The sequence below is a fragment of the Corvus moneduloides genome, chromosome 6, assembly GCF_009650955.1.
Source record: "Corvus moneduloides isolate bCorMon1 chromosome 6, bCorMon1.pri, whole genome shotgun sequence".
In the NCBI taxonomy this organism is placed as follows: Eukaryota; Metazoa; Chordata; class Aves; order Passeriformes; family Corvidae; genus Corvus; species Corvus moneduloides.
In genome coordinates this window covers 60479526-60501442 of record NC_045481.1, presented here as the reverse complement: position 1 = coordinate 60501442, position 21917 = coordinate 60479526, and the positions used below count along the sequence as shown (strand labels likewise).

At 40.8% G+C, this 21917-nt stretch overlaps 1 protein-coding gene across 12 annotated transcripts in view; it reads left to right on the top strand.

The window, feature by feature from the left end:
* NAV2 (neuron navigator 2) overlaps positions 1 to 21917 on the top strand; it is a 368944-nt gene that overhangs the window by 329719 nt on the left and 17308 nt on the right. For 6 of the 12 annotated variants that reach the window (XM_032110876.1, XM_032110879.1, XM_032110872.1 and 3 more), the window contains 10 exons: positions 538 to 582; positions 2760 to 2920; positions 5019 to 5207; positions 13163 to 13215; positions 14493 to 14516; positions 14626 to 14700; positions 18121 to 18204; positions 18793 to 18904; positions 19228 to 19373; positions 21592 to 21600. In XM_032110876.1, coding sequence (XP_031966767.1) covers positions 538 to 582; positions 2760 to 2920; positions 5019 to 5207; positions 13163 to 13215; positions 14493 to 14516; positions 14626 to 14700; positions 18121 to 18204; positions 18793 to 18904; positions 19228 to 19373; positions 21592 to 21600 — 898 coding nt within the window. The remainder of the gene's footprint in view (positions 1 to 537; positions 583 to 2759; positions 2921 to 5018; positions 5208 to 13162; positions 13216 to 14492; positions 14517 to 14625; positions 14701 to 18120; positions 18205 to 18792; positions 18905 to 19227; positions 19374 to 21591; positions 21601 to 21917) is intronic. The other 6 variants (XM_032110880.1, XM_032110874.1, XM_032110873.1 and 3 more) reach the window with 3 other exon arrangements.

Sequence of the window (21917 nt, the reverse complement as noted above, 5' to 3'; positions counted from 1 at the left end):
AAACAAACAGGCTCTACTCATCAGTTGTAAAAGACATAAGCTGAAATAGTTGAGTTTTGGGCAACTGATTGGTCCATTTTACTTTGCTAATGGAACTTAAGCTAAGATTTGGAAATTTAAACAGTCTGGGCTCAGTAACGCTGTACAGTAGTTAGGTGCATTCCCTAAATGGTGTATGGTGAGAGAAATGATGGGAAAGTGGTTTGGACTTGAAGATTCCCATCAGGTTTTACCAATAGCCTGCTGAAAAGCCTATTTTTAATCACCCATTTGATATTTAAAGAGCCATTTTTGTTCATTGTGGGTAGGAGAAACAGCGAAATGAGGTTGTGGACAGATGTGGTTCATTGGCATGGTACCAGCTGCATGTTTGTGCAAACCCCACTTGGGTGAGGAGGTCTGTGCATGTTTCTGTAGGGAGGCCCCAGCACCTTTTCCTCTGAAAAGGTGATGCAGATGTTTGTACGTCCTTCGTCCTGATCTTATTCCTTCCCTTTTGTTCTTCTCTGAAGTTCTTTTCTTTTAACTTTTCTGCAGCGACCCACATCTTGATAGGAACACTTTGCCTAAGAAGGGACTCAGGTATTGGTGTTTCCACATGGTTTAACATCTTTTGTGGTGGCTTTGGAGTTTGCTTTGTGTTTCTGTTGTGGCTGGTGGTGATGGTCGCAGTTTGCAAGAGGTGGCAACAATACTCCTTCTTTCTTTTTTCTTTCTTTCCTTCATTCTTTCTTGCTTTCTTTGTTGCTTTCTTTTTTTCAATCCTCAAAGAAGGTCATTGACAACCATGCTTTTTTTCATCCAGTGGCCTCTCTGCTTGGGCAAGAACTGTGGCTTTTGCTGGCTTAATTGCTGAAAAGCATCTCGAACCGTCCCTGGGCTTGATTTAAAAACAATAATGTTGCTGTTTCTGTGGCTGTTACATGGAATGACCTGAGATGGTTTTAACTCTGGGAACCCTGATGTTGTTAGATAAATAGAAAAGATTTACAAGATCATGCCAAACCTTTCAGGATGAAATTGGACATACTATTTTTTTTAAAAAATTGCTTCAGAATACCTAAATCTATAGGGCTCTACTCTCATAGAAAATAACAAAAAAATCGTCAAATAAACTTTCAGCAGTTGTCTTCTCATGTATTTTGTACATCTGTAAGGTAGCGATTTTTGTAACATTATTTTTTTTCCATTGATACAAGCAATTCTAGCCAGAATTACTATCAGCTATGTTAATTAAATGCTTTAAGTGTTAGAGAATTTATAGAAGGTATCTTTGACAATTTAGGAAATTGCAGCTTCTGAATTGGTTAATGCAGCTTCTGGGATCACTGGGGCAATGCCTTGGAACTGCAGCTGTGATTTATTCTGTGCTATGCATGTTGTTCTTCACAGCAGCCTTATCCCATGAAGCTGAGTACTAAATGCCCTTTTAAAATGGCAATTTGTTTTCATGTTTCTATGGTCCTCAAGCATGTCTCTAATAAATACTCTCTTTTAAGACCAAAACATTTGAGTGCTGAAGAGGTAGGTATTAATGCTGAAAATAAAAATATATCTGTAGTGTGTTAAGGTAACATGACTGTTTAAAGCCCCTTTCTAAATAAACTGATTTATATGTAAAGTTTAAGAGATGCAGATTGTCAGGGACTGCTGCTGAAGTGTTGAGGCACAAGCAGAAGAATGAATGTATTTTTTGAAAGCAGTTTGACTTTTTTAATTTTTGCAGTGTTCCCATTGATTTAAAATAGCCTTAATAAGTGATATCTTACTCTAGGGTGTTTACTTGAAGGGAGTCAAATTAATTAAATAGATAATATCAGCCAATAATAGGCTCCGAGTTTTTGGAAGGAAAGCTAGTAACTCATAAATCTTTGTCCAAAGGTGATGGCACAGCCTGAGACAGACACTGAATTCCATCAGCAGACAAGTGTTTCCATGATGCTCTGGCTGTTGATACCTGTACCCTATCACGTAGCTCAGATAACACCTGTCCTGACAGCTCTATTTTTCACACATATACACAATAAATCAAGCTGAAGCTGAAGCCCGTGGGTGTTTTGCCACTGATGTTGGCATAGACCATGTTTCTGCTATTTTCATTGCCGTCAGAAAAGGCTAAACATAGTCTCCTTTATGATGTTTTAATGCTGTTAGTTTTGAACTAAATGGGATACGCCTCCGCAGGTGTTACATGAACGTCTCTGGAATATGAAATATTGGGTCACAGCTTGTTGAAAAGAATCCCGATAATGGCTTTGTTGACTTGAATTTGGTTATAACATCACAAAAAGTCAGCTTAGTCATGTACCAAAATATTTAAATTGTGTTAGAATTTTGGCATAACTTAAGGAAAGGTTTTCCGAGTTGCAGTTTTACTTTTAAATCATATGATATTATAGCACACGCTACATTTTATCCTACAGTTCTACACTACACAACTTCTACCTGTAACTTTTGGTTCACTCTGGTTTGGCTACCACTGAACCAATAGGAAAGAAGTTTGTGGTTTGGTTTTTCCCCCCAAACAGAGGTGAAATTAATTAGGAACATCTTGGAAGAGCTTGGAGCAGCTCCTTACTTCAGAATTCTATTGGGTTTATATCATTCAATCCTTTAATTTCATATGAGGATTCTTCCATTTTTCCTTCTCTCTCTCCCACTCCAAGTCTTGTGACATTTCATGGTTGGTTTTTTTTTTTTAAACAGAAAAGTCAAATAAATATCAATGTTCATAGTGAAAAACCTGTTTGCTTTTGCAGGTATACTCCATCCTCCCAGCTCCGTAGTCAAGAGGATGCAAAGGAATGGCTCCGGTCCCACTCAGCAGGAGGACTGCAGGATACTGCTGGCAATTCTCCATTCTCATCTGGATCCAGCATAACATCACCCTCTGGAACTAGATTTAACTTCTCACAGCTTGGTGAATAATTATCTGTTTGAATAATCACAGCAATGCATTGCATGTCCTGAAAACAGCGTGTTGCTCAAGATAATTTTCTTTCAACATCTCCAAGGCTCACACTGAACCTGAGGAAGCACTTGCATTGAAATGAGTGTGACTAATTAGCATTATTATCTTGTATGCCCAAAGGTGCCATACTCGCAGTAACTTTGAAACTGCTTCTCTGGGAGTAATCAGATTCCTTAATATAACTTGTGAGTCTTCAGTAGAGCTGTTGGTTAATACCACACATTGGGGTGCTTAGAGGACATAAGATGTTGCCTGCTGTATAGTAATAATTCTCTAAAATCCAAGCATTTTCCTTACCCTATGTGCCAGTCTCATCAGTTTGGTATTCTATCTTTGTCTTTTTCAAGTGGCTTGTTGGAAAATTGCAGAAAGCTCAATCTGAAGCAGTGTATAAAAGTCAGGGGAGTTTCAAGTCAGAACAACTGCCATTCCTTCACTTAATTTCATTGATAAACACATGAAGGAAACAATAAAAGCTGATTGGCAGGATCCATGAAGCATTGCGGGTTTTAGTTGACCCTATCAGCAGTTGAAATAACCTAATATAAAGTGCTAGTGGTGCTCATCTCTGCTGGGCTGGTTAAGTATGACGTAGTTGCCTTTGGAATTTCTTCAGGTTTGTAAATTTTGTCTTTAAGTGACATTTGGAAAGTACTATGTTGAACAGGCATTTTCTGTTTGTTTATGACTTTCAGAAGCCCGTCCATAATAATCAATATTATTATTTAAAATAAATACATTGTTTATGATAACTTCTATATAATGACTAATTTATATATAATAATTATGTGCAAAACAGTTAAGCTTGTATTTGTGAACTTCTTGTGTGAATTTGGAGCAGATTGCACAGTCACTTATTTCTAGTTTAGTTTTGAGTTGCAGTACTGACATTCTAGAGCCTTTCTTTGAGTGTTCTGGAAAGAAACACATTCAATAAGTGTCTTTAAATAAACTGACACAGCAAAATTTCAGCTGAATATACACAAAGCATAGCTACATTTCTAACAGCTAGCAAACTGTCAGGAAAGTTCATGAAATTAAAAAAAAAAAAAAAAACCAACCCCAAAAAGTTGTTTCCCAGAAAGTTAACTCTTTGTGCAGAGTGTTGGAGGTTATTTGTATTAGCTTCAAAAGCCATTTGGCCACAAACAGCAGTGAACACCAGAAAAAAAAAAAAAAAGAAAAGATGCTTTTCTATGTTCTTAGGAAAAGAGCTTAGAGATATTGGAGTCAAGAGCGGTCACTGGATTTAAGAGCAAATGGTAGTTGAGCACCTCTAAACTGAATTATTCTGTCTTCTACAATAGTCTGTATCAGCTGATGGTCTATATAGAAACAGGCAGTGACAGCACACCAAGAGGAACCTGCCAGATGAACAGTGATTTTGTTTGGTTTTTTTACCCACAAATCAAGTAGTTCTTAGTAAATAGCAGGCATAATTTTGGCACAAAAGTTCTTTCAAGAAATGTGAGATTGGAGTGGTTTTGTACTCTAAACACTGGCTGGGAGAATTTTGGCTTTTAAGACAAAATTAATATTTTACAGTTCTCAGGGCATTATAGTGGAAAAAAGTTCTGACATGTACAGCTATTAGGGAACTAAAGCTCTTTGCAGTTGTGACTAAAATACATAGAAAAATGTAATTTTCTTAGAGCTTGAAGGCTTTGAAGAGGATAAGTCCTGTTCTATATAGACAAAACACTACAGTTTTTGTGGAAGAACGGTTCCAAATTAAGTAAGGGTTAATTAGTTCATGCCTCGTGGTGTGGTAGTGAGGTGACTGAGCTTGTTTGTAGAAGCACAGACAAATCACCCAGTGTTTAAAATCGCCTTGTTTTACTTGAGTTTTCACATTCACTAGCCTGGTTTGCATACCTCTTACTGGAATTCATTGAATTTAGAAAAACAATGACGCTTGGAGAAGATGGTATCAAAAATTTTGTCTCAAAGTAGGGGGAAAAAAAACGTTTGTTGGTAGTTGCACAAAAAACAAGTGTGAAAATGTGCGGTTCCAGCACTAACCGGGTGTTCATTGCTGGCTTTGCAGCGAGCCCCACGACTGCAGCCCAGCTGAGCCTGTCCAACCCCAGCATGCTGCGCACGCACAGCCTGTCCAACGCCGACGGGCCCTACGACCCCTACAGCGACACGCGCTTCCGCAACAGCTCCATGTCCCTGGACGAGAAGAGCAGGACCATGAGCCGCTCCGGCTCCTTCCGCGACGGCTTCGAGGAGGGTCAGTAAAGTTCCGTGCGGCTGGAAACGCTCAAAACGCGGCCTTTTCACCTCAACTCGGCGCTTTTCAGTTCAGCACAGGGGGCGTTTCAAACACGGCTTTCTCCGTGTGGAGCTCTTGGTGTTCGGTAAAACCTTAGTCCTAGTCGTGGTTGTTCTGATTATAGAATCGTAGTGTTGGAAGAGACCCACAGAGATCATCAAATCCAACTCCTTGCTCTGCCCAGGACACCACAACAATCCCCCCATGTGCCCTAGAGCATTGTCCAAACACTCCTTGAACTCTGCCAGCCTTGCTGCTGTAACCACCTCTTTGGGGAGCCAGTTCCAGTGACCCAGCCACCCTCTGGGGGAAGGGCCTTTACCTGATACCCAACCTAAACCTCCCCTGAGTCACCTTCAGGACATTCCCTGGGGTGCTGTCGCTGGTCACCAGAGAGAATGGCGATGTTTATTCAGTGATTGTTTTGGTCAGACACAAGAAATAAGTGCTGTACCTAGACCCTGACTGTTCAAGAAATGGATTAAACACATCGTGTGCTTCATTTTTAGCCCTTTCAAAATGAGTAATTCATGCTTAGAGTCAGTGCATTAGTGTTCCTTCAGTAGGGGTGCTCTGAGCTTGCACCTCCACAGTTCTGCTTGTAGTATAGTTAAGTGATATCAGTTGGACTCTTTCTGTCCTGGCAATTTTTCCAGTATTTAATCTGTACTGAAATTATCTTTGCTTTTCATTTCCGCTGAATGTCCTGGCTTGATACAACAGGTCTTCCAAAGAAAGATATTGAGTAGTTCTTTGAAACATCTAGGCTTGTCTTTTTAGTGCTTCATTACTTTTCAAATATGTAACCACACCTGATAAAAAGAACCCATGCAAATATAATAAGAAAAAGTATTTACCTATAAATGAATATTTAGTTTGGTTGCTGCTGAACAGGCATCCTTGTGGCTGCAGCAGGAGTAGCTGTGAGCACACATTAAAATCCTCAAGCATTGCACATTGAGAAGTCAAGCATGCAGTGGTTCATTGAAAACTCTTCCCACATTAAGTCTTTGAGTCTTAAATCTCCTTTCTGGCAAGGGTTGGGAGCTTGATTGTACTTACAGGCCACACAAGCCTTTGATGGCTCTTTCCTCTGCTTCTGAAGACCTGCACTTACTCAGCCCTGTTAATACCAGTGCCCCATTGCTGGTGCTCCCCAAGAGCCAGGCATGCATGGGAACCACACTTCAGTGCTTTGCAGAAGCCTTTGAGACCCACAAAGTGCCTTCCTGGAGATTCTGGTTATCCTCTCAGGTTTTTTTGCCATTGGAAGAGGTAGAAAATATGTATTGGATATGGCTCTGAAAAGATTCATTAATTAATTGGTTACTGAATTTAATCAATCTAACTTCAGTACATTTAATTGTATTTTTGAGGTCTATGGCTGAAGATCTCTATTAGGGGTTGAAAACTATTAGAATAATGCTGTAGGGCTAAGAGCTGGGCTGTTGTAGGAATTAACCTTCATTTGTTCTCAGAAAGCTGAATTATCATGAGCAGTCAAAGACTGCCAGGTGCTCAGTCAGTTGAGTTCCATACTGTGATGCACAGTCATGCTCTTACTAAATTGTCCCCTAATATAATCTGTGAAGGAATTTGAATCACTGCATCTGTGTTACACTTCAGTGATTTACTGAAGGAGCTACTGCAGCAAAACTTACTTGGGTTTTATTGAAGACGTCCTCCAAAAAATTTAGCCTTAGTCTTTTAACTGTGCTCAAGATTGCAGCAAAACCATTTTGGCACATTGGAGGTTAAATTCTCTCTTGTAGTTCAGAAATTCTTGTCCAGCAGAGAGGCTAGTTTGGATAAACATTTAACAAGTATTGCATGTTTGAAGACAAACTATTAAAGAAAAAAAGAAAAGGAATATTTGAAAAGAGTTAGGTGAAATGTTCTATTAAGTGCTTTTTACTAATTTGAAAAAAGTAATAAAAATGAAGTCCAGGAAATATCCACTAAGTTATGGACTTGAAAGTAGTTGGAAAATGTGACTTTTGTATCTGAGGAAGGAATTTGACCCTACTGTTGACATGCTGAAGATCCCTTTCAGCTTTTCCTCAATTTTTCACACCTAAAAGGATAATGATATTTTACCAGATGGGTTGAATGTTTAGGTGTAGTCTCAGTATTTTTGTCTTTAGGAAAAAGGTCTTTCATCACTTCCCTGGCTGTAGAGAAGGCAGGAGTCATCTGCTTATTAGTTCCTGCTTATTTTTCAGGGAATCACAAGCTGTAAGTGATCAAGTGGTTCTGAACACAGCAGAGATTTGCCTTCACCTTGAGAGAATAGATTAAAAAGTATTACAGAAATTTAAATTTGTGGTTAATGAACAAATTGATTTTATACAATCATCCAGCGTCAATGAAGGACAAATACAGGTCTTAAATAAAGCTTACCAACCTACTTCTTAATTACTTCCTAGCACATAAGATGACAAGAAATTTGTTTCTCATTAACTTCAGCAGGGCCCGGATTTATTCTTAAAAGCCTTTTCTTCTCTTGTCTCTGGGTGTGAAGTACAGTCATGTTCTCTCACAGCACAGCATGTAGGTGGGAAGGTTGGTCAGCCTTGCAGTACATAACTCTTGTGACAGACAGGGTTTCAGGGCTGTGGAGATGCCAGCAGGAGCAGCCTCCAAACTCTCCAGAGCTTCTTGGGGAAAAAACGCAGCGTAAAAATTGAGTGGCCTCTTGGCTCTCTAGTTTCCCCACTTCCCCAGCCAGCAGTCTTCCCTGGGAGCTGGGCTGCCACTGGCTCCACTCTGATCCTCCAAGAGAAAAAAAAATTAAATTATCATCGGGATATAAATTGTTACTCCTTTGTGTGCTACTGACTGCAACACCAGTTGTTCTTTCTGCTCTCTGGGCAGATGATCATGGCTAGAGCCTTTCTTTTCTAACATTAAAAATGATACGTGCTTGCCTGTGCATTTACAGTGCTTTAAAAGAATAGCTCCAGACCAATTTGGGTTTGTGTTGCAGTGGGGATCCTGCAACACGCATATATCAAACCAGGAGTCCCGTGGAAAGGAAATATATATGGACAGACAGATTCTTGATAGCTGTTTCAGAGATGTTTATTCCTCCAGCCGCATGGCCGGGGCTCTGCTGAGGAACTGTTCCAGTCACGGGACCAAGGGTCCTTCTGCCCGCGCAGGGAACACAAACCAACCAATGGGAACGAGGCTGAGCAGGGACAGGGAAGCCCCGTGTCTGTGCCCTCAGGGCCCCTCTCCCAGGGCTACACGGCGGGGGAGGGACCCCAACACCTCACCCGTTTTATTTTAATAAAAGGAGAATGAAAACAGCTGGATAAACATAACAAGAACAGTTTCAAAACAAAACAAGCCACCCTCCTGAGTCTTTAAATGTCCAATCAGATTCTGTGGAACATCTTAGGGCTGACAGAAGGGAGACAGAACTCTCTGAGCATGCTTTGTGGGGAAACTGAGGCAGGAGAGGGTTTAACTTCTTCCCTCCCCCTTTTCATCCCCCACTCGGCATTGGAAAGGGATTTTTGGGGAAACAATTGGCAAAAGCATGGTTTTGTGAGGGAAACCATGGATGAAAAAACGGATTGGGAATACACTGGGGGTAATAGGACATAGGGTAAAAGGGAAAGGTGGGATTAGGAAAGGGAGACTGTAGGGGGGACTTACAATAGAGATACTGTCTAACATGACTACGATTTTTTGCATATATACTGCCTTTTACAGGAACACCATCAGGCCCAGTGACCTGCGATGCTTGTAACCCTTTTCTCCCTAGTACAATATTAAATTCCACCACCTCTCCATCTCCCAAGCTTGGGATGCATTTTTCAGGGTTATTCTTTTTAATAGCAGTTCTATGCACGAATATGTCTTGCTGGTTGTCACACCTTGTTATAAAACCATAATTTTGCTTAACATTATACCATTTTACTATCCCTAAGATCTTAGTTTCTATGATCTTTTCCTTTTTCCGAGTGGCTGCTGTTTTCTGTCTCGCTGCGTCTTTGCTCTCTCCTTCGGTCGCTCCCGTGTTGGAATTGTCGGGGCTGCTGGTGCCTGCGCGCTCTTCCCGGGGTCGCGTTCGGGGCTGTGCGGGCCGGGCTGGGCCGCGCCGCTCAGTTCTCCGCGCGTCGCCTCCTCTGGTCGCAGCTTCGCTGCTGCTGCCAGGCGCTGCATCCACGTCTCGGCCAGGCCCCCGAGCGACGACTCCCCCGCGCCCTGCTCCAGCGCGTGTTTCGGTTCGGCGCGGCTCCGTTCCACCGCCGCTGCCGCCAGCCGCCACCCGCGCGCCGCCCCTCTCGGTCGGGCGTTCCCAGGGCTCGCTCCACCACGCGCTGCGCAGGGCCGTGCGGGCACCACCGGGTCCCGCCGCTCCCGCCGCGCCTCGCTCTGCTGCCGACACTGCGGCTCGCTTGGCTCCGCCCGCACGCGGGAACTGCCTCGCTGCTGCTCGCAGAGCGCTCGGTGCACGTGGCCTGGGCCGCACGGTCCCTGAGCCAGGCTTCCCTTCGCCAGGACACAGCTGACATTGCTCAACTGTCTCAGTAACTAAATAATATTCACGAAAATATTCTTCCATCGGCATATATTTTGACTCCAGTATTAACTGTGTCCAAACGGTTTTCCAAAAGCCCTTCGTAAGAATTAAATCCCAAGAAACATAGAAAAAGTTCTTAAACAACCATGCCAGGAAGTGTTTCAGTTCTTTTTGAGCTTGAATCAAGCTAAAATTTACAAATCGTTGTTCAAGAATCATTTTAAGTTTAAGATAAATGTCCATATGCGGCTCGGAGAGCCAAGAGTCTTCCCACTGTTCCTCCATAGTTTAGATACGGAATAGCAAAGCAAAACCAAGAAGAGGAATCCAAAGTTTCCAGGGTTTACTCACACAAATCAGTCGCTTAGGGATCGGGGATCGTTCTGCCCGCATTCTCCACCATTTGTTGCAGTGGGGATCCTGCAACATGCATATATCAAACCAGGAGTCCCGTGGAAAGGAAATATATATGGACAGACAGATTCTTGATAGCTGTTTCAGAGATGTTTATTTCTCCACCCGCAAGGCCGGGGCTCTGCTGAGGAACTGTTCCAGTCACGGGACCAAGGGTCCTTCTGCCCGCGCAGGGAACACAAACCAACCCATGGGAACGAGGCTGAGCAGGGGCAGGGAAGCCCCGTGTCTGTGCCCTCAGGGCCCCTCTCCCAGGGCTACATGGCAGGGGAGGGACCCCAACAGGTTTGTAGGCTGCATGCAGATGCACGCTGGCTGCAAAAAACAGGAATTGCATTAAGAGCATAACTGCCTTCAGGCTCCTAATTAAATAGCCTTCAAGTAGCCATCTGCAGATACTTTAAAAAGAAATTGCACGAATTTATTAACTCCATAGCTGTCCTTAAAGTGAGAAATCTGAAATTTTGTACACAGTCAAATGATGCACTTGAGTCACCGTTCTTGGAGGAATTTAAGAGCCATGTCGATGTGGCACTTGGGGACGTGGTCTAGTGATGGCCTTGGCAGGGCTGGATTATTGGTTGGACTGGATGATCTTACAGGTCTTTTCCAACCTAAATAATGCTATGATTCTACATGATGGTGATGTTTCATAAGGCAGGAGTAGGATTCCCAGAATTACATGTTCTTTCCCTTTTTTTCTCATTTTGAGTGTTCTTTCCTGTATTAAAGTCCCAATGTGATCTTACAAATTCCAGCTGATGCTAACTCAACAGTGTGTGTGACCAAATCCATGGTAAAGGTTTCTGTTTCCTCTCTGGTGAGCTGGTATGGCTCTTTTTTTGGTTACATCTCTATTAGGAAAAAAATTCACCAAGGAAGAATATAGGGAGGCAGATCAGAAAATAATATTACATTCTTTGTAGGAGTCCATTTGTGGCCTTGTGCACTATTGCCTCACTTTGGGCTTTCCATCTTAAAAATCTTAAGGGGAAAATGCAAGTAAAGGAAAATGAGAAGAAGATCTTAAGCGCAGAACATCTGTGATACAAAGTTAAAATAGGAATCTTCAGCTTGGAAAATGATGGCTGAAGGGAAGGGAATTTGGTTTATTATAAAGAGATTGGTTATCCACTCCTTCTCAGAGCACAGCAGTGTAGAGACACTCAAGGAACTCACTGATTCAGCAGCAGGTCTAAAACAACTGCAAGGAATTACATTTCTAAACACAAGAGAATTTTTTGTTGCAGACAAAATGTGTCAGTGGATTCAGCAGCAATTAAGCAAGTTAATGGTACAGAGGTCACAGCAGGCCAAATGATGTCTGACTGCAGTTTCCATCCCTGAAATTTCCATCTCTGCTGATTCCCAGAAGGTGCAAAGATGTACCTGGGGAATAATCACTGTGTATCTGTCTCCCCTCTTCATTCTTTTCAGTAAACATGGGCTGTGGTTGCAGGCGGGGCTGGAGCACACCATTAGACAAAGCCTGAGTCTGACTCACACCACTTATTTTTATGTTCTTGGTGTAGTATAGTCCTTAATGCCTAACTAGAAAGGTCATTTTAATTGAAAATATGATTACCCAGAGAAAGCGAATGGGTGTGAGGTTTTTTGTACTTTCTTGTGGGTTTTTTAAATTGTCTTAAATTCCTTCAGAAGCCAACTTAGACCTTGTTTACTTCTCTTTCCAGTATTGCCTTAGGATATAATGTCAGTGGGAAAGCAGAACCTATTTATTACGAATGTAGAATTGCAGTAGGTAATTCGAGCAAAATGGCAGCTTTTCTAAACTTTTTTTTTTTTTTGGCTGGGGGATTTAGAAGAAAGAAAAAGTGATTTTATGCTATTTCATACGATCCGTGTTCAGTTGCCTGAGTTTTGAATGGAAGCTTCGGTTCAATGCATTTTGTTTCTAAAAGTAAAAATAAAGGAAAAGTAATTTTGCATGTTTCAGTAGCAGAAAGAATAGCTTCAGGTACTTTTTTTCAAGCGTGTAATAAAGAATGAAATTATGTTATATTTATATGTAAATCCTGATGCCTAAGTGATGGTAACAACCTTGAGAATCACAGAGTAGTTGGGGTTGGAAGGGACCTCTGAAGATCATCAGGGCCATCAGTGTATATGTATATCCTTTACTGAATTTAAATGCAAAAATCGTTTGAAACCAATCATTTTCCAGCAAGTTTTGTAGCCGTGTTTTCACTGTTAATTTCTCTATGGGAGAACAAATTTTGCCTTGCTAAAACAATATCATTGCTTTAAAGAAAGGCCAAGAAACCCTGCAGGGAAAGGGAATGTTGGGCTCATTGATGCACTGATACAGCTCCCTTAAGTCAGCAGAGGGAAGGTACAGCTGCATTCAGAGGACAATTCACAGCCCCAAAATTAGACAGTGTGTTTTTATCCTGGGTCCTCCACATCTTCTCCTGGAGCATCTGGTTACACACTGGAGCTGGGTGTTGTGTACTTCTCAGGACATCCCCATCTTGGTCTGCTGCTTAAAAAAATCAACAAACCCTCTCAATCTCATCTAAAAGTGAAGATTAAATACTTAGATTTATTTTTGTAATCTCTTCTGCATTTCTTGGGGTTTTTTTAAAATCTTGAGTAGCCCTTTTACAAGAATTTTAAGATACACTGTCCAGAGAAATATTTATTTCCGAACAGATCTTCATCAAAAATTTTTAACTTTCTTGGCCACACCTCATTTTCCCAAATATTATGAGAATTTTAAAACAGCTTTGCCAAATCCAAGGTTATGGATTGTATCACCTGGCCTTGCGTTCTTCAAACCTTACCTTATTGGTGCAATAATATAATATAATTAAGTTTAGGATGGATGATGAAATTTGTGAAAGTATTTCTTCAGCAGATTGGTGGTTGACAGTGGATGATTTATGATGATTCCACTCTGTGGTTAGTGTACTTATATTGATTGTGTTTCTTTTCTTTCCTTTAGTGCATGGTTCTTCTCTCTCTTTGGTGTCCAGTACGTCATCTATTTATTCCACAGTGAGTATAATGAAATGAAGAGTTTATTTATTAATCAACATTATTGAATTGACTGGTCTTACTGTGCTAGTTTTGCCATTCAAGGAGCAGGAAAAAAACAGTTCTCATTTGACTGTGTTCTGGATGCTAGCTAGGAAAGGGTTGTTTATGTTCATGAGGATGCCTGTGGATATGTAGCAATATCCTCATTAAACACAGACTTCAATGGCCCAAAAGCAGCCAGTGTTTTTTTGAGTCTTTAATTTATGCTGTGCTAAGTAGGTTTTGCTACAAAGCACCTCAGTAGATATGAGGAGATTTGAACTTCATTACTTAGAGCATCCCAAAATTTGCTGAATAAAGTCACCCCATCCTTATATTAATGATTTGCTACTAAAGAAGTTTCAGTCCACTTTTTAATGCACAGATACTAATAATTCTAAAAAAGGCCATTTATTCGCTGTGCCAGTAACACTTTCTCCACGAGTATGTATTCATTTTGGTTATCTGATCCTAAAATAAGGCTTACTGGAGTTTGAAAATACATAGGAGTACTCAGAGCTTCAGGTTTCTGTGCTTGCTGCACAAGTGGCCCCAATAGTGTGTTTGGATGGGTGTGATTTTCCTGGTGGCTGGTAGTGGACATGTTTACTTAGGAACAATGGAGTGTGTGACTTCCTACCCCATACCTCTCCTTAGCTGGTAACTTTGGTTAGAAACAGCACATAGTAGCCACAATTTGATCATGCTGACCACAGTGGATGGTCAGTACATCCACTTGGCATCCTCACAGCTGGCTGTGTGTCCTGAGTTTTTCATCACCACACTGCGTAGGCAGCACCCAAGCGGGAGGAATTTCTAAGTTTTTTTTTCACATCACTTTGGAATGCAAAAATGTGACCTCCTTCCCATGGAGAGCTGAGTGTGGGATGAAGGGAATTGCCCAGGATCAGCCAAGTTCTGTGGCTGTCCTGGTTCTTGAGAGCCTGATACAATCCCTTATGGGCAGAGCCAGGACTTCTTCCCCCTTCCACAATTCAGATCAGAGGTGCACCGGTCAGCAGGCTGGGAGGTGGAGCCCAAATTCCTTCCTGCAGAAGGAAGTACCTCACCAGCAGCCTGTTTTCTTTTTCTTGAAGAGTAAATAAATTAGGAGATTAAATTAGACTGAATATGGATGTGGGAATCCAAAATCAGGAACTCACATTAGAGTTTTTGAAACACCAAAAGAGAATTTGCATAAATTTGTCAGGCTGGTTATGTTGTAATATCCTCACGTATTTCCTTTTATTTTACAGCCTGAAGAGAAGTGCCAGTCAGAGGTAAGAGCACATCCTCTTTGACAAGCATAAATGACACTCTGCACTGTGTGTCATGCTGTTTTATTTCTCCTTGTTATGATGCACTAAAGTGCTCTCTTAAAACCCACAGATTCGCAAGCTACGGAGAGAATTGGATGCATCCCAAGAAAAAGTGTCAGCTCTTACAACTCAGCTGACTGCTAATGTAAGTACAGCTCTGAGAACAAACATTAAACTGGGATGCATTTAATGCAACAGTTACCACCCAGGTTTTTTAAGTGACAAAAAGATTTCATGTGTATAACATTCGGTTTGTATTACTGAGGTGTTTAAAGAAATAACTGTATGCATGTGTGGGACATGTCCAAAAATAACATCCTCTGCCCTAGTAAATTACCTTACACCTTTCTTTAAAAACAGAGTTACAATATTAATTTGACTTTGTATGTATGTAAACCATCTTAAGGTCCTGAGAAAATCATTAGAGACAGGGTCTTTTTTTATAAATACTGTCTTGCTTTGACATTTGGATAGGATGAGATACAGATAAAGATTATAAGTGGTAGGAATAAAAGTTAATAGAAACTTGGACTGAAATGCATTATGTTTTTCTCTTCATAAAGGTATGGGTTAATGGCATGATAGATAATAGTGGCATAAGGGGCTCTGGAAGCTAACTTAAAGTTAAGTCTAAAGAATGGAGATTTCTGACTTTTTGTCAGTGTAGACAATACTTCTGCTTATTCCTTTCAGGAATTTGAGGGATAAGTAATTTAAGACATTCAGGGGGAAAAAAAAAAATTGGAATCCAGGAGGTGTTGAGGCAATACTGTATTGACCTTGAGCAAGTTTATTTGTGTGTTCTGTGCTGCAGTCACAGATAGTGGGAATCCGCAACACAGAAGCTTGCAAGGAAAATAAGCAACTCTAGAGTAAATAAGCTGCAGATGAATAGTCAGCAGATCAGATCATACTGAAATCCTGGTTTATGGGAATGAATAAACATCTGAACATGTGCTGCTTGAAGGGAACATTCCTGTCTGTCAGCTCTCTGAGTAGGGGGAATGCAAAGCTTGGGACAGTAAAAGGACAGGTTTCACAGGAAAGTATCAGTATCACAGGAAAGGTTCAAGAGGAAGTCTGTGCTGTCTACTGCCGGCATCACAGTGCTTCATCCAGCTTGAAAATGGAGCAGCAAAACCAAGAACACAGTTATAACAGAAGTCAAATAAAAGGGCTTTGACTGCGTGGAACCACTTAGTTACTGTCCCAAGAGGAAAAGAAAACAATTTAAACATCTTTCAAAAGTTAAATCTTAACATTTGCCTGTCAAATACAAAGGGGATGGATACACGAGTTGGTTTTCCCCCAGAGGCGTCTTTTACGTGTGAGAAAGCGGGACCAGATTCTCTTGCTTACATTTTTAATGATGTTGTTAAATAACCCAGCTTGTGTCCTTCAAACAAAGAACTTGTCAGCTGAGCAGCTCATTTGGCTCTGCCTTGGCTTTATTGCACTCTCCTTCGCACAGTTCAGGGTCACTGGGCTGGTGCTCATCACAGGCTTGTCTCCAAGAGCAGGGAGCAGCACAGGCTGCTCATTGCCTGGCCCAGCTGCTCCTCATCTGCTCAAGAATTTCTGTGTGGTTACTATCTCTTTGTAGAGAGCAGTTTTTAATGTACACTCCTTTATGTTTTTGTTTGGATTGGGGTCATTTGAGTTTTTGTGGCTTTTTCTTGTGGGCTTTTTTTTTTTTTTTTTTTAAAAAAAAGTCAGCGTATCATTTATTATTTTGATAATATTCCATTTTTTGGTTAGTTCACTTTGCTAAAATTTTGCAGTGTTTTATTCATGCTATTTAAACTTCTTAGACCTGAGCCTCCCCCGATTTGTCCATAAATTGACACCAGAGATGTTGCTGTAACTGTCCTAGTATTAAATTCCAGTCTCCAGCCACCTCTTTTCGGAGAATGTGCCCTTTTTCCATGTAAAAGGCTAGGTCTGTTCCCAAAAAGACTGAGATTAATAAATGCTGTTAGTTAAGGCACTTGGACATTTCCTTTAGACATGATTCCTTTAATAAAAGGCAGTTAAAACTTAGACAATTCAAATTAATCTCTTCAATTTACAGTTTTTTTCCTGAATTTGCATGCATAGAGACTGCAGTTGTTGATGCTTCTCATGTCATCAAGGGCATGAATTTGAAAACATTTTGCTCCAGCTATAGAAAGTGAAGATACATTTTTTTCCATAGCTCACTGAACAATTCCAAGACAGGAATAATTGCAAGATCCGGTTTTGAAAGAGCAACTGGTTTTTAAGGCTCAGGTCAAAGCATTAAGGGTTTATATCCTGTTACTAATCCATGCAGTCCTGCTTGCCCATTTATTTTCTGCTTTTGAAAAGTATTGCTGAGGATCCCTGAATATCAGCTTTGTTGTTCCCTGTTCATCCTCCCCAAGAGAAGCTGTGCACTCTCTGTTTTTAAAATAAATATTTAGATTTTCCTACGTGCATAGTGTTAGGTTTTGAATTACTTTTTGCCATTTTCTCACAGTCTCAGCTCTGCTTATTTTCGTAGGGGCTGATGGGAATGAGAGCTACACATCCCCATGTTATTGTACTGCTCATGTTTGTTTTCATTGTGAACGTGAGAACAGTTCTTTAGGATAAGTCAACTGTGTGCTGCTGCTGAATGAGTCTGGAATAGCTCTGTGAAAGGTTTTGCTATTTTGTATTTTTTGAGGTGAGAAAATGTCCTTTTCTCCTTGGAAAGATTCCAGTTTTACTTGTCACCGTGCATATAGAATTATTTTTAATAGATAAATAATACTTCATTTATTTTCTCTGGTTAGTGTAGATTATTATGGCTAGTGGGACAAATATATATTGAAATATGCCTGTGATCAGTGATGTGTGCACATGCATATGAATACCCATAAAACAGTGCCATGTCATGGCTCTAGAAATACAGTTTCTTAAGTTCTTTTCCATCTTCTCATCCTACTTTTCCTTCCTTTTGCTTCTCAGTCATTTTCAATTCCTAGCTGATGTCTTTCATGTAATGGGCACTGGTGTTCTCCATGCTTCCTGGGGAAAAGATTCAACATTCTTCTCCCAAGGAGCACAGCGAAATAATTTCCTCTTTCCTTGGGAAAAGAAAAAAAAAGGGTAATTGGCCAAGTACCAGGAATTTTGGCAGATATGTGGCAAGCTGACCTTGGTTGGAAGCAAGGTGCACTCAAATATTGGAGAAGTCTTTTGAGTTCTATGCAGGTATATCAGCTGCTAAAGCATCTCTTTTCCTGATGGGAGTGAGAACCTCCACCCCTGTGACTGCCAGTATCTTTTTGCCTTAATTATCCACAAGGAGAATAGTGGTTTAGTTGGAGGGAAGTTTCTGCCTGACTTTTCTCTGTACAAAAATTTGCTTTATGTTTTATTGTTGGGAAGCATTTCCATAATATGTGCTCTGCTCATTTGACCTTTTCTTAGCAGTGTTGTTTTCTCTGCACCATTTACACAACAAACAATGCCATGCACTGAGTGGGCCGATTAAATTACCTGCAGAAATACTCCTTTTTGGGGGAAGAAAACAAACTCCTCCTGTGTGGTTTGATTTCAGGCTCACCTGGTGGCAGCGTTTGAGCAGAGCCTGGGGAACATGACGATCCGACTGCAGAGCCTGACCATGACAGCAGAACAAAAGGTAAAGCTTCAAAAGGATTTGGGAAGTCTTCATTTCTCTTTCCAGCATTGTTGCTCGTGCTCCTTCTGTAGTTGTGTGAGGGAAAAAGCCACATACACAATTTGCCTTAGCTCCCTCATTTGTGGTGACAGAGTAAAATGCATTAAAAAATGTATATAAAACACTCATTTTCTGCACTGGGATTTTGTGGCAACTGATCAGGTTATTCCTATAAATTGCTGCTTTGGACACAGGTCTTCAGTATTGCATATTTCTGTAATACATTTCATCCCAATGCATCCTGGACATGGAGAGAAAGACCAAGAAGAATACTTACAAGACTGGTAGCATTGGGTTTTTGGACAGTATACTTGAATAGACATTATTCCTGCATTACAAAATACATGCATTTTTTTGAATCACAACACCCAAGCTGTTTTGCACTCTGTTGAGGGTATGTTTCCCCTGATAACCCAAACCTCATTTTCACCTCCTTGCACATGTATATTCCATAAATTCGCTATTCACTACCAATACTTAGATGGAAGTGCAGCCTCTTTGGAGTTCTTCTCCTGTGTACCAGCATACGGGTTTTTTTTGTTATTCAAGGACTCGGAACTGAACGAGTTAAGGAAGACAATTGAACTCCTGAAGAAACAAAATGCTGCTGCTCAGGCTGCCATCAATGGAGTCATCAACACACCTGAGCTCAACTGCAAAGGTGAGAGACAAGCACCACACACAGAGACTCCAGGGCTCCTCAGTGAGACTTCAGTCCTCTGGGTAATAGCTGATGTAACCATCAGAGTTACCGAGAGACCAGAATAACCCAGTCATTTACACTGGGATAAATTGCTGAGGGAAAAGTTTGAAGCATCTCAGTTTAATCTTGTCACAAGAAACAACATTGAAATATGCAGTACATCCATTGGGATAAGTGATTGTCAGAGTGCTGATTTCCCTAAATGTTTCTTCAGGATTGCATGGTTAATACCATACATCAAACTTCCAGATAATTCTGACACTGCCTCCGTTCATATCCAGGCCCTGGAGCTGCTCAGCCCACGGACCTGCGGATCCGGAGGCAGCACTCCTCAGACAGTGTCTCCAGCATTAACAGTGCCACCAGCCACTCCAGTGTGGGCAGCAACATCGAGAGTGACTCCAAGAAAAAGAAGAGGAAGAACTGGGTGAGTGTGTTTTAGCAGACTGTGTGAGGTTTATATGAAATTGTTGGGACATGCACAGTGAAAATCTGCCCAGCTGCTCCTTCCTGCCTCGTGCAGCAGGGACTGCACACTGCTGAAATCCTGGGTAAACTCTCCTGTGAAGGCTTAATTGAGTTGTAAGTAATGTATATCCTTGTGTTGACTCTGCATAGGATTGAATTTTAGCTTAACAGCCAAAATACCAGTCTTAAATTAGAAATAGTTGTCAAAGATCAGTTCTGGCTAAAGGGGTGTCCAGCCCCTTAAGGAAAACGTGATATCTGTCATTAAAGTAAAGCAAACCCACCAAGAGAAGATCATTCTTGTGGTTTTTTTGGTTTTGTCTCATAGGGCTTTCTTATAAGTGAACGTATTAAACATTTTAAGAACTCTTTGTCCATCATTAACTTGGAGTTCTAAGAATAATGTAAAAAAAAAATACTGATCTTTAAAAGTTTTTCACAACGGACATCTCTTTTGGAAGTTTTTGCAATATTTACCTGTCATTTCCCGTTTTTCCCTCTTTGCTCATCACGTACTATGTACAAGGTACCCTGTACTGGAGGAAAGGTACATTATCTTCAACTCCATTTTCAATTAGACCATAACTGCCTTAGTGACCTAGTCTGATTGTAGTTTGGACTGAAGTCCCTAGATCCTTTATTGTAGCCAGTAAAGCAATCCACCCCTTTCTTCCCACTGAATCTAAATCTCCCTGGACCTTTTGGGTATACAGCTAAATCTGTAGGGATGCAAAGTGTGGTTAGAGCTGGTAAAAGCTTCATTTGTGTTTGCACAATATCCTCTTAGAAATGTTGATGAAACTCCTGAACTGTAAGAAACAGCTTCCTGAACAGGTTCTTGGTTTTATTTGTCTCTTATCTCAGAGGTTTCATTTTGTTATCTCTTGGTATTACCAGCTGCTTCACAAAAGAAGCATTTCCACTCTGCCCCTTAAATAATTGGTTGGATGGAAACGACGTCTTCTCCCAATCCTTCTTGTGCTGTACGTTTGTTACAGACAAAGTAAATTGCTGTAACTTTTAAATTTCTAGCAACTCTCAGTTTGTGACACAAAACTTTTGTAGCCATTAAGCCTTGGTTAAGATAAACACTTCTTAAAATTCTTGTTTAGCTTCTGTTCTTTGTTACTGTAACCTAGTGGAGATGATCCTACATCAGCCTACATTTCTCATTCATCAGGTAACTATTTTTAAAGAAGGTTGAGGGAACATTTCCTTATTACAAAGATAAATAAAGTTTTCATGAAGTAGAAGAAACAGGGCGGTATTTTTATGTTATTAAAAATGAGTACATCATTGCTGTGAAATGAAGATTGGAAATCAAAACACTACTGAGAAAAATATGTGAGTTGAATCTGATTCACACATTCTTTATTCCACCAGTGCTGAGGAAGTTCTCAGCCAAGGTCTTTGTGTTCTGTGTGGAAGCAATGCAGCTTCCAATGCATTCAGAGCTGAAACACCAGATTTTCAACATTTCTCATTGTAGGAGTCTTTGTCTAGTTGAAAAACAGCTTTCAGCTCATATTAAGCCAGCCTGTATGTAATTTGCAATGGCATTAAAAGGTGTACATAGAGTATCCTGGTGGGAAGGGAACCATGAGGATCATCAAGTCCAGACCTTGATTCCACGGGAGTTTAACTTTCAGGGCTACCTAAAAATGAAACCATTTGTCTAAGAGCATTGTCCAAATACTTCTTGAACACTACCTGTTGAATTGTAACTTTGGGGTAACATCAGTTTAATTACATGAATATTAATTCTTGTTTGGAAAATGGCAGTCACATTACAGAAGGTTATTTTAGTTGCAGGTAGGTGGGGAAGTTGCCATCTTTACACATGGTGAAATACCTTGTTCCTGCAAGGAAAAATACATTATTAACTTGGCTCTTAGCCAAAGCACTCTGCCTGAGCTAAGGAGAAAATGTAATTTAAGTAGTTAAGAGAGTTTGAGTCTGGTGTCTTCCTCAGGTAACGCAAAAAATGGCTGTATGTGGTTTGAAACACCTGGTTTTGGAAAATACAGGGTTCTGGTTATAAAGTAACTGTTTGTCTTTGTTAATCATGGGTCGTGTTTGTCTTAGAACTCCAAAACTTCCCTTATCAGTGGCTTTATCTGTTAAAACATGTCTTTTTTCCTTCCCCCACTTCCTTTTGCTTGCACTTCTTCCGGCAGGTCAATGAGGTAAGGAAGACCTACTTTAAACTTGGAGGTACAAAGCTAACCCACCCGTTGACACCACTAACCCTTCCAGCATCATTAACCTGGGCTGGGCCGTGTGCCAGCACAGCTGTGAGTTGTCACCACACCGCTGCAAAGCTTGTTGCACTGAGCAGAGTTTGCTGTCAAATAGTTCTTTAAAATAGGAAGCATTCATAGCCACTCCTATTGACCTTATTAATCTGATAAAATAGTTAAGGAAAAAAAAGCGTTTTTATTTTTCACCTGTGTTACTGTGTATGTGAGTATGGCTGTAGCATTTGGAGTATTTGCATGTTAAA